This window comes from Onychostoma macrolepis, chromosome 12 (assembly GCF_012432095.1).
Source record: "Onychostoma macrolepis isolate SWU-2019 chromosome 12, ASM1243209v1, whole genome shotgun sequence".
Classification (NCBI taxonomy): domain Eukaryota; kingdom Metazoa; phylum Chordata; class Actinopteri; order Cypriniformes; family Cyprinidae; genus Onychostoma; species Onychostoma macrolepis.
In genome coordinates this window covers 2,261,868-2,274,951 of record NC_081166.1, presented here as the reverse complement: position 1 = coordinate 2,274,951, position 13,084 = coordinate 2,261,868, and the positions used below count along the sequence as shown (strand labels likewise).

Genomic DNA, 13,084 nt, shown 5'->3' with positions numbered 1-13,084 from the left:
CAATGTAAAAACATGTATGTACACAATAAGTGCATTGTACCAAATAATTAATTCAAATGTAAGTACATAGTAGTTAAGGCCACCTAATATAAAGTGGGACCAAATAAAGTCTTATTTATATTGAAAAGAGAAGTATCTTGTGTTTTGTGCTTACAAGTTGTTACTTATTACTGTGTTTTTACTATATTTTGGATTTTAATATCCAGCGCAGAGCTGATGTTATACAGCTCGTTCAGTGAATCGCCGACCGACTCGGTGATCAGCCGCACAAAAAAAAGATTCTGTTCAAATTGCCTATAAAATCATAAATGATTCCCTTTGAGCTAAATTTAATTATTTACATAGTAACCCTACAACGTCTCCAAAATCTCCACTGGAAATGTACAGACCAATTCAAATACAGGAGTCATGTGCATGTTGCTTTATTATTGATCTGGATATGTCACTCTTGATTTAGCTTTCCAATCATATTGTATTTATTAAATACATAGATGTAGGCAAGGCAAGGCAAGGCAAGTTTATTTATATAGCACATTTCATACACAGTGGTAATTCATAACAAGGAATTTAAAATAATAATAATCACAACAATAAAAACAAAGTGATTTAAAAATTGATTTAAAAAGAATTTAAAACATTTAAGAATAGAAAATGATTGTACATAATGCAATTAGTTTGGACGTAGCACAGCGCTCATTCAATAAATGCACAGCTAAACAGATGAGTTTTGAGTCTGGATTTAAATGTGGCTAATGTTTTAGCACATCTGATCTCTTCTGGAAGCTGGTTCCAACTGTGGACAGCATAATGGCTAAAAGCGGACTCCCCTTGTTTTGTGTAAACCCTTGTTATTTCTAACTGACTCGATCCTAATGATCTGAGTGGTCTGTTAGGTTTATATTCAGTGAGCATATCTCCAATGTATTTAGGTCCTAGGCTATTGAGAGATTTATAAACAAGTAACAGTACTTTAAAATCAATCCTAAATGTAACTGGAAGCCAGTGTAAGGACCTGAGGACTGGTATGATATGCTCAGATTTTCTGGTTCTAGTCAGAGTCCTAGCAGCAGCGTTCTGGATGAGCTGCAGCTGTCTAATGGTCTTCTTTGGAAGGCCGGTGATGAGACCATTACAATAATACACCCTGCTGGTGATAAAGGCATGATAGTATGCTGATTTAGTTACTGCTTTGACATGACTACTAAAACTAAGGTCTGTCTCCAGAAACACCCCAAGATTTTTTACTTGGTTTTTAGTTGATTGACCCTTTATGTACATAACAGGCTTGGCATCTATAAACGTGTCCATTCTCTGAACTACAGCACAGTGACTTTATCTCTTTCTTTTTTTTAGTCAAACTCGACAGTCAGGTTTGGATTTTTTTTTTCACTGCAATTAAAAGTTACAGAACTGAAAGGAACAATACAACATGAATGGCATTTTTAATGTTTTTTTCACATGATTTGAATAAACATGAATCTGACTGTATTTGTTACTGTAGCACATCTTCTTTAGTAAAATAAGATAAATGTAGTAAATAGCAATTCATGTAAATGATTATATCATTGTTTTTATGAGTGTAGGTAAATAGACTAAGTCCACATCAAATAAGGAAACAAAAACCCAAAACCAGTGTGGCATCAGTGTCACATTAATTAAAATGCCACAAAAAAAAAAAAAAATCTGTTTTTGCGTGTGTGTGTGTGTGTGTGTGTGTTTTAAGAAAAGAGGGTCAGGACACTCATCAGAGGAACAAGTAACAGCATCAGAGAAGCACACAGACAAGAAGCCTCAGATACCTTCACTTGATCTGGGACCCACTTATCTGTCAACATGGAATATAAAGCAAAATGGTGAATTGTAATGTGCTGACAGCAGAAATCATCAGACACCTTTCTTTGCAAATTATTAAAATAAATGAAATGTTCACCTGTGTTCCCTTCAGACATCGTCAGAGGACCAATGGATATGGAAGCGCTGTCATGGAAGTCCAGAGACCTGCCCTCTCTCCGCTGGTGTCCAGAGTTACAGTCCTACAAGAGAAAAAGGAAAAATATATATGTGTAAAAATCATTGAACAAAAAAACGAATGATAAAGGAGTGCACAAAGTCTCCAGCAGAGGACAGCAAACCTCACCACCAGGGACATTAAGGGTGTTTTCTTGCTGATATTTAGTGTTTGATCAAAGAAGTTTATAAATGGCAGATTTGTAAACCTTCACATATTCAGAACTCACTGAGGAGCAGCTATTGCTTGACAGAAGGCAAAGGTGAACAGCACAGTGCAGGTAAAGCTTAGTGGAGTTTTCAGTGAAGATGAACATCCTGAAGGAGAAACGGCTGGATGTCGAGACACCGTTCTGCAGCAGCTCCACTGAGTCATCATTTGGATTGGGACACCTGAGAATAACAATTATGACAATCAACAATACATGAAGAGTCAAATTTTGACAAAGGTATTTTAATTCAACCATTCAACCCTAAAGTGATTTCTAGTAAATCATCACATTATCATTTCATGTGCAAAGAATGTAATCAGTGCTTTAAGGATTAGAAACAGTTTTACTCTGTGACGATGAGATCCCAGCGGAGACTGTAATCAGGATCATTCACAGGTGTAGCCCAACACGTGTCCATCACCAGGGCAAACTGACGGCTGTCAACCCCCTCAACACGAACTTCCACATTCATCTTCTGCTCGAGCTTTGCATCCACTCTACCAGTGAAGGGCCGGGTAAACTCATCATCCTCATATGGAGTCATCCGAACCTGATATCTGCCTTCACCAGGGAGGGTTTCGTGCACAATGCTGTTAAAGTAATGAACAGATCCATTTTAAAATTACTTAGGTTTTAGAGTAAAATATATATTTTTGGTTTAGAGAATAATTACTTTTTTAGACATTTATTGTTCTGCTTAAGAGATTAGTTAATTGAAAAACTTGTTCATCATTATCTACAGAAAATGTTGACCTAGCTGTTTTTGGTGGTGCATTCGTGAGAGCTCATTACAGAAGTTGTGATATCTGAATTTTAAGCAATTTGTTTGAGTCTCATCTTATTGAATAATGATATTGGTCAAAAAGGCCATTTTTAGAATGCACTTGTGGAGCTTGGAAATGCTCAAGAGAATTAATGGTAAACAACCAGTAAAACTCCATGGAACAAATAAAGGCATGAGAGTTTGAATAATATGATGGTGAGAAAATTTCCATTTTGTGAACTAATCAGAAATCATATTTGAGACACACCTCTCCAGTGGGTTGATTTCTACATTCATGGAAAGTGTTTGTGTTTGAGGATAAACACAGCTGAAAGAAAGCTTAAGGATTTTCTCTCTGCTGATGAGACCTTCTTTCCTCGGTGTCCCCAGAATAAAGTTACTGTAGATGAAGTGGGTGCCGTTGGCCTGTGGACAAAATGTATACATATTTTTGCAATTTAACTAAAATTGAATAAAAATTGCAGTCAAGTGAAAAACTAGTGGGTTAAATATTAATGGTGGAGAATGCGGGCACAAGTCCCAGTCTTTTTTCTGGGTAGTGTAACCCCTCCGGTTCTACTCCTCTCACTCGCTCGGAGCGGGATTTGAACCAGTGTTTCCGGCATGGGAGGTAGGCGTTTTAAGAAGGATGCTAAAGGCTGCAGCCTCTTGAGTCCAGGGGAGGTTTACCCACACAGCTCTTACCAGCAAGGTCTTGTGCACACTTCCCGACTGAATCTGTTTGAGACTTTAAGCAGTTTTTAGGATGCTCTGTTTAGGCCCTCCAAAGAATCAATCTGTAACAAAACGATGGGCCCAAACAATCCTCCCTAGAGACTTCTCAAAGTTTCAATAAGATTCCCCAGGTGGTCAAATCAAACTCTGTTGGTTCTATCAGGCATTACACATGTTTGGATGGTGCATTTCAATAGATTGAATAGTTAGTCCTACCACAAGATTTGTGCCACAGATGTGTTCATTGTTATCAAAATGGAATTCCACTCTGCCATTCCGGACCGTTCCTTTGCAGTTGAGATCATTGAGGTGTAAGACGTCTGCTGGAAAACCAGCCTCAAAGAGCTGACAGCGAGACACAGATATGGAGCCAGAGCTGCTTTCACAGGTCTCTGAGAAGTCTGAGTATAAAAAAAGGCCAATTTATTTAATAACTGAAAAACAGTGGGGGGTGGGGGTTCACATTTTGTTGTGGAATAATACCAACCGAAAGAGTCGTGATGCTGGTCATTTTCACACAAACAGCCATAAACATCATTTTTCATCCCGCACTTTTCATCCTCAGAGCAGCTGAGTTCAGAACAGGGATTTCTATTAACTAGGAGGAGAAGTTGTTTTGTAAAACAGCGTGTGCTAATGCAAATATGTAAACTTAAACCACTGAATAAATGTATTTCCTTTATTTCTCTTCTGTTCTTCCAGATACAAATCTATAGCACTGCTTAGTTGCCCACAGTCATAATCAAAGAATTCTCAGATTTACATGTTACCCTACCAAAATAAAGACAATTTCCATGTTTATCATTTATAATCATTTCCCTCCTGAGGTCTACTACTAAAATTAGTCTGTGTTTTCCATGCACCTGACCATTAGAAATGAGTTTTTTTTTAATGGTACCTTTACTTCTTTTATATAAAAGCCTTCGAAGCTCCTTGCATATGAAATGATTAGCAAAAACAGTGTTTTATATGTCCCTCTTATATGTCACACCTAACTCAAGTCTTGCAGACTCTACTAATGAGCTGATGAGTTGAATCAGTTGTGTTAAATGAGGGAGGCATACAAAAAAAGCAGTGGTTGGGGGTCCCCAGGACAGGTTTGAGAAGCACTGATTTATTGTAACTGCTAACTTTTCTTTAGCAATACAGTGGTGGCCAAAATTGTTAGAACACTTGGCATATTTAAAGCTGCAGTCCATAACTTTTTTTGTTTAAAAATGATCCGAAATCAATATCTGAGCAAGTACATAACCAGCAGTGTTTAAAACTATTGCCTTACTTTAGCCCGATTCACAACATTTAGTTTTCTAACCTGAGTGGTACGGGTAGGTTTTCGCAGGAAATTCAAGCATGCTGCTGTGTCATTACGTCACGTCTGTAAACATAAAGAAGTTGTCCTGGCTAGTATGCTATCGCATGTGCGGATCCTGCAGGTGGCACATCGTTTATAGCCTTTTCTCACAGCAGCTGGAATAATTAAATGTATCATTTTGATGGCGGATTGTAATCCAGAAAGTATTATGTGTTTATGAAACACATGTGAATGAAATTAAATTATATTCCAGTTTTAAATGTGCTTCTGATTACGGATAGCCTGAGTTTACACAAGATTTGTATTTTAAAGACAACCAGCTCGAAGGGAGCATAGTTTGCTTTTTGGGTTAAAAGAATTTCTTAACCAAAGAAGGTTAAATTTTTTATAAAAATGTTTAAGTATTACAGTTGTTTTAAAGCTAAAAGGCTAAACTATTCAAACTATGTTTGACTCAAATTGAAAGAATAAAGAGTTTAATTTCTATTAAGGTTTATAGGGATTTTAAGATGTAGCCTAATTAGCGATTTGAATAATTAAGTTACTTATTGAGTAACTAAGTTACTTTTCAGACAGAGCAATTAGTAAAGTAATTTAAATACAATATTGATGATGTAATTAGTAATAGTAATTAATTACTTTTTGAAAGTAACTTACCCAACGCTGGCCGTGCCAGAGTACAAGAAGATAATTCCGCAAGTAACTGCAATTCCAGGTTTTCAAACATAGATGGCGACAAAAAGGCAAAACTTACGGACTGCAGCTTTGTTGAATTGGCCATTACAATACCCATAAAACAAACTATTGCCAGAACTACCTGCAACAGAAGAAATCTGCTGGAACATTGAAAATGATGGACTGGCCCCCTGAAAGTCCGGACCTCAACCCCATCGAGCAAATTTGGGGCGAGTTGGAAAATAAACTGGACATATCTATTGTGAATTCAAAGGAAAGCCTTTGGCTTGAGTTGCAGAAGGCATGGGATAACATTAGTGTTCAAGTTCTCAGGGAAAATATTGATACTATGCCAGAGAGATGTGCTGCTGTAATTGCTGCAAAAGGTGGGCATACCAAACATTAAAGATAAAAATGGATGAAAACAGTACGACTCACTTCATTTGATATTTGTTGTGCTCAGAGCAACCATCTGCATGTTTCATGAACGTTATGAAATTAAATCATGTTTTTGAAGCAAAAAAAAAAAAGTCAATATTTTCAGATCTGTCAGGTGTTTTAACAATTTTGGCCACCACTGTATGTTAAAAGGTTTTATTAAACACACACACACACACACACACTGTGCTCCCTTGCTTTCAAATTAGTAACAGAATCTTCAACACATCATCTGAACTAGCAACAGCAGATCCTGTATTGAGTACACAGTGATCTGCGAAGGAACTAGTTCTGCTAAATTTAAAACATTATTTAATGTGTTCAATTCCTTATATGTGTCATAATAACACATAACATGTATCTGATTTATTCATATAAACCAATAATACTGCAGATTGTACATTACATTACCAGTCACTGTGGTTTCGGCTACAGTTTCTGCGGTTGTGTTTGTCTCTGTCGTAGTGTAGGTATTGTTTAAGTTCCACGCATCTGAAAAAAAATATGCTTCATAAAAAACAATGATCTCTTACATAAATATAGGACACAAAGGATACATGTAAATATATTTACCTGCACAGTATGCCAAACTGCAGGTAGTTGGACTCACAAACTCATAGACATAATAATCTCCTGGACAGGCTTTAACTTTAATGGGGTTGGATTGGAAATGGCAGCAGTTATTGTCCCAGTGACCGCAGACATCTCGAGTGACCACTCCATCCTCAACTGTTGGATGTCCTCCGTTCAGCCAGAGTGGAGCATGAGTGCCACAACTATACTCTTCAACACATGTGTCAGGCATCTGAACGCTCTGATCCTGAATGAAGAGACGGTACCAGCCGCTCCAGCTGAACCAAGCGTCACACATTAGTTGAGAGGAATGTTGATTGTTGGTGGATCTCCATGAATCATCCAGGACATTGTAGTTGTAGCAGGGGTCAACAGGGGGAGCTGTTGATACGGAAACATTCGAAAAATCACTGACTGAATGTAATATAAATAATCAGTATGAAATCTGTAGAACATTATTAACTTAGGCTCCCTATTACACTTGTGCTCCAAGGTATTCAAAGCTGAAGAGAGTTTGTCTCTGGTTGAACATCTCATTCACTGAACATCATTTGCTCATTTCTGAAGTTCATTTAGCTATGAATTTACTGCACTCTTGTGCAATGGAGCGATACATAAACAAAGATATTCATGAGAGTTTAAAAGGAAACAAGACCATACTTTACCAGTGGTTGTGATTGGTGTAGTAATGGATTCTATGGGTGGAATTGTCTCTGTTGTTGTAGACACTGATGTGAAGGACTGACTTGTGGCTTCTGGTATTAAGAATTTATTTTTTAATATCAACTTCAGCCATTATTAATCAAAACCAAGAAAAGACTAACTGACTTAATTACATATGAGCAAATACTCACCTACACAGTAATCTCCACAAAAAGGTGGCTTCACAAATTCATAAACATAGTAATTTCCAGGACAGGATTTGATTCGTATAGGGTGGGACGTGTAAGTACAGCAGCCATCCCATGAGGAGACACAGACCTGACGGGTGACCACTCCATCTTCCAGCTGTGGATGAGGGCCGCCGAGCCACAGAGGCTCATAAGAGCCACACATACCAAAATTAACACATGATTCTGGCATCTGGGCATTCTGGCCATTGTAGAACAGCCTGTACCAGCCATTCCACTCCACATTATAATCACACATGCCATAGTAGTAATAGTTGTTATAAGGATTGTCAGTGGCTCTCCAAGGCTCATCCAGACTGGTGTAGTTGTAGCAGGGATCAACACTTGGGGTACTGAAAGGTACTATGGGGGTAGAAAGAGAACATTGCATACTGCATATTGTATCTATTCAATATAATATGAATATAAACCAATACAATTTGTGATAAACATGGCAAAGGAAAAGATGAATGAATGTACCTGCACAATATACAGGAACTGGGATCGAAAGAGTTGGTCTGGTAAATTTGTAGACATAATAATCTCCAGGACAAGCTTTGACTTGGATTGGTTCGGATCTGTAGTAACTGCATTGATCATGGCGAGAGCCATAAATTTCACGTGTAACAACACCATCTTCTAGCCGAGGATGAGAGCCACCAAGATACAGTGAACTAAAACCTCCACATGACATGTAAGACATACACCACTCAGGCATCTGAGCACTTGATCCATCAATGAAGAGTCGATACCACCCATCCCATTCAACACGAGTGTCATCATGATCAGAGATGTATCCATACATAGACCAGTAATTGAATGTGCTTCTCCAGTAGTTGTCTAGTATGTTGTAGTTATTGCACGGCTCATAATCTGTTAGAGGGAGACCAAAACAGACCGTTATATTTCAATGAGGAACTTTACAGGATTAAATCTGAACTAATCAAACATATTAACAAACATGAGAAGAGACTAAGCGAGACAAAATAGAGAGAGAGAGTCTGGGGAGGGGGGGGGGGTTATATGAATCAATTCAAATGTAACTTACTCAAGGTGATGCTGGGTCCAGTGATTATATCTGGATTTACAGTGGAAATCGGCCATGAAATGGTGTTATCATCTGAAAAGGACATTCAAGACATGATTTAAGTAATTTAAAAGCTTTGAAAGACTTTGTTTAAAAAAAAAAAAGAGAAAAAGCACTGTACCTGTGCAGTATCCTGAACACCAGAATTGTGGATTCACAAGTTCATAGACGTAATAATTGCCTGGACACAGCTTCACTCTGATGGGTTTTGTCTTGTAATCACAACAGCCACCCCAATAAGATCCTCCACAGACCTCTCTGGTCACCACTCCATCCTCTATCTGAGGATGAGGACCATTGAGCCACAGATTATATTCTGTGTTACAGCTGTATGAACTAATACAGGTCTCTGACATCTCGATGTTCATTCCATTGTAGAAAAGCCGGTACCAGCCATTCCAGGAGAAAGATTCATCACAAATGTAATCTCCACTTTCATTGGTGGCTCTCCAGGGACGATCCAGAGACTCATAGTTGTAGCAGGGATCACTGCTGATGTTGCTGAAAGAAACTGTCATGGAGTTTGCAAAAGTACTGTTAAAATACTGGGACCTGCTTTTTTATTAAGTGTCATCAACTACAATATTCTAAAGTTCAAATTTAACCTACTGTGCACATACATGATATTTACATTGCAACCATATTTAACAATGCACATGTAATGGGTTGAGAAAATGCCATTTATAAGTTTACTGATAAACTCTGTAAAAAAATTAATTAAATAAATAAAAAAAAATAAATGAATAAAAAATAGGGCACAATGTACTATAATAATTTGAAGGAATTTTCCATATTGATTTTTTACAGTTGTTTCACATATATTTTGAATTTTCCACTTCACTGCATTGTGTTTTATGTGCTATGAGAGGGTGTGGGGAGACCTACATAATACTTAATGCACGGCACAACATTGATTCTAACTGTTTATACCATACTCATTTCATTAAACAATCCATTAAAATTTGTTATCTAATAATTAACCTTGATCATTTACTCTTGATATTGACTTTTAAACAAATTATGACAACATTTTACAGATAGAAAAAAAAAAAAACCTGAAATTGCACCTGCACAATATGTCGGCCCAGGGGATGATATGTTGGGTTTGACGAATTCATAGACGTAATAATCTCCTGGACAGGCTTTGACTTGGATGGAAGTGGATGTGTAGTCGCCACACTGAGAGGAAGGCGCCCACCACCACCAATCCCAACTCCACAACGAATTACTTCCCATGACTTCAAGGGTCACCACTCCATCCTCAAGTGTTGGATGAGAGTCGTTGAGATACAGTCCAGTTTCACCACCACATCTCATATGACTCACACACCACTCAGACATCTGGGCACTTTCTCCATTCAGATACAGCCGATACCAGCCACTCCATTCAACAAGGTTGTCATCATTTTCATAATATTCATATGGGCTTTGCCGTATGTCTCTCCAGTATTCATCAAGAGTGGTGTAATCATAACATGGATCAGAGCTGGAAGCTGTAGATTCTGTGAGAACAAAAAACAGTCCTGTGATGATACATAGTCACTGATTATGTGTCAAAAATTGGTACATTAGAGATACAGTTGCATCTTTATATTTTTATTTATTTTTATTTTTATTTTTTTTGGTAACCTGATGCAAAGGTAATATAATACAAAGTGCAGTGCTATAATTGTACATTACATTACATAAAAAACATGGATTGAAAAAACTGCTGGATTTACAATGCTGATGACCATTGAAAATCATCACAGTCTGAGAAAAGGGTCCATATACTATGGCAAGCTGTTTTAACATTTAATCCTTAAAGGTTCTAGTATCTGTTTTAATGCTACTTGTATATTTTAGCTACTAGTATCTATACCACTGAGTACTACTGCTTATTCCATGAAATACTCATCTCTCGTCTTTCTGATATCGGTATCACTTGCATAGCTCTTTCCTGGCTCATTTCCTACATTAGCTATAGAAAATACAGTATATCATCACCATACAAGGGAATAAATCTGCCATTGCTCCAGTTTCACAGGGTGTTCCTCAAGGTTCAGTTCTTGGTCCACTTCTGTTTATCATTTACATATATCCACTTGGTGACATCATACGCATGCATGAACTTCAATTTCATTGCTATGCTGATGACATTCAAATTTACCTAACTACCAGCTCTGATAGGTCATCACTGCCCGACTCACTTACTGCATGTATCAGGGATATCAAACATTGGTTGTGCTTGAATTTCCTTAAACTAAATAATAACAAAATTGAAATATTGATGATTGGCTCTGCTACCTCAGTCAAAAGGATGGACCTGTCCTTTGAAATTGATGGGGTTCATGTTAAGCCTTCTTCATCTGTCCGTAATCTTGGTATCTTATTTGACTCATCTCTATCTTTTGCCTCTCACATTTCTTCTATTGTTAAAACCTCTTTTTTCCATCTTCGTAAAATTGCACGTCTTCGATCTTCTCTAACTCTAGCTGATGCTGAAATCTTAATTCATGCATTAATCACATCACATCTGGATTATTGCAATGCTCTATTTTTTGGTCTGCCTAAAAAACGTATTGCAAGCTTACAGTATGTTCAAAACTCAGCAGCAAGAGTTCTCACCTCCACCAGGCATTCTGCTCACATTACTCCTCTACTGCATGATCTTCACTGGCTACCTGTGGCATCACGTATACATTTTAAGATATTACTTCTAACATTTAAGGCAGTAAATGGTCTTGCACCTTGGTCTTTTTTCCATTCCTCGTTATCGGCTGTCCACTGTAGGTGGTAGGTCATTTAGTGTTAATGCTCCAAAACTATGGAATTTGCTACCCCTTTCACTTCGTAATTTATCTTCTTTGTCTACCTTCAAGACTCAGCTAAAAACGTATTTCTTTAATTTCCATTTTGGATAATGTGGCTATATTTGGCCTTATGTGTTTGTATTGTCTAATTGGGTGTGCAAATGTTTTGTATAGCACTATGTAAAGTGACCTTGAGCAATGGAAAGGCGCTATATAAATAAAACTTCTTCTTCTTCTTGTTCTTCTTCTTAAGCTTATTATTTAGGTTCTATTTGACTTCATAACAGGAGCTTACAGTGCAGAAGAAAGTACAGACATAATGCAGACATACATGATAGTGCAGACATACATAGGAATAACACATATATAAAACGTAAATGTATAATTACACTGTAACAAGGACACCTTAAAATAAAGTGTAACCCAAATATCTAATAATAGGTAGTATCTAAAAAAATACAAATAAAAAAAGTAAAAATGTACCTAATGAATAGCTACTTATATATATATATATATATATATAAAGACCTACTAGTCAGAATTGGAATACGTACTAGCCAAAACTGAATAGTCAATATCTGAATGACAGATATTTGATCCTAAAGGGACATGATTAGGCTTGCTGCAGTAGTCGATCACAATACAGTACACCAGATTTCACTTATCGCATGAAGACAGTAAGGAGAGATGACTGACAGGACAATGTTGGAGGATGTAAGGCCCTGATATACTTCAAATGAAATCGAAAAACAAACTGATATGACGTAATTTCGAACAAAATCAGGCCAAAACGAAGTTCGTTTTGAGTTCGTTTCGGCAGTTCGAAATAGCTAACCAAAGCGACCTTCCTGGGGGAGTTCGTTTTGGCACCTAAACACCTTTGCGCTTCAATTGGTCCGTGGCAATTATGCAATCGGTGGGTGTGTTCTGGAACTCCACCTTCTTTGACGAGAGATATTTTTTCCCCCGGTTAATTTCTCATTCTGAGGTCAGACAGGAGAACAACATCTAGAACAGCAAGTTACTAGCAATATGAAAACACTGGAGTGTTGAATAGCTGAGCTGGTACAAATATATCCACACTTGTACGATCACTCGCGGAAAGACTTTAAAGATTCTGAGAATTAAAATCGTCTATAATATTCTGACCATTGGTACCCATCTCACACCTACTGTAGATAAATTTCGTCATTCTGTTTAGGGCATACGCAAAAGCACTGAAACTTTTTCTTCCCATCACATATTTTTTTCCAACACCGTGTCCTTTTAGGGGCTCCACAGAATGCGTCATTTCCTTTCCGAATGTGGCATTCGGCTTCAGGCACATCCCTTGTTACTAGTATCTGATGAATATGCACTAGTATCTGATAAGTAAGTACTAGTGTCTATTTCATAGGTACTATAGTATCTAATGAAGGGGGCCCAGTATGTAATACATAAGAACTAGTAGCTAATGAATAAGTACCAATATCTTTTTAAAAAGGTACTAGAACTTAAAAATAAGCACTAGTAGCCAACGAATAATTACTAATAGCTAACGGAATAGATAAGTAGCTAAATAAATAAATGCTAGTATTAAGAAAATAGAGAACAATGCGTC

At 37.3% G+C, this 13,084-nt stretch overlaps 1 protein-coding gene across 1 annotated transcript; it reads right to left on the bottom strand.

Moving 5' to 3' along the window:
• Positions 1–512: 512 nt before the first annotated feature.
• LOC131551494 (uncharacterized) lies at positions 513–11,312 on the bottom strand. The gene is made up of 16 exons (XM_058794499.1): positions 11,300–11,312; positions 9,760–10,194; positions 8,814–9,203; positions 8,654–8,725; positions 8,086–8,478; positions 7,570–7,968; positions 7,381–7,470; positions 6,716–7,096; positions 6,554–6,634; positions 4,205–4,315; positions 3,934–4,118; positions 3,251–3,408; positions 2,567–2,809; positions 2,238–2,400; positions 1,931–2,033; positions 513–1,825 (listed from the first exon to the last, which is right to left on the bottom strand). Exons 1-16 carry the CDS (start codon positions 11,310–11,312, stop codon positions 1,719–1,721), a joined length of 3,324 nt encoding a protein of 1,107 aa, XP_058650482.1. The 3' UTR covers positions 513–1,718.
• Between the last annotated feature and the right edge of the window lie 1,772 nt (positions 11,313–13,084).

What these genes read in the sequence shown, in the direction of transcription:
- LOC131551494 (XM_058794499.1), bottom strand. An exon ending in AGCCGAAACCACAGTGACTG is followed by an intron (nt 4,316 to 6,553) that starts GTAATGTAATGT and finishes TTCTCCTCCTAG; the next exon opens with TTAATAGAAATCCCTGTTCT. An exon ending in TCTGTGGCACAAATCTTGTG is followed by an intron (nt 3,409 to 3,933) that starts GTAGGACTAACT and finishes TTTTGTCCACAG; the next exon opens with GCCAACGGCACCCACTTCAT.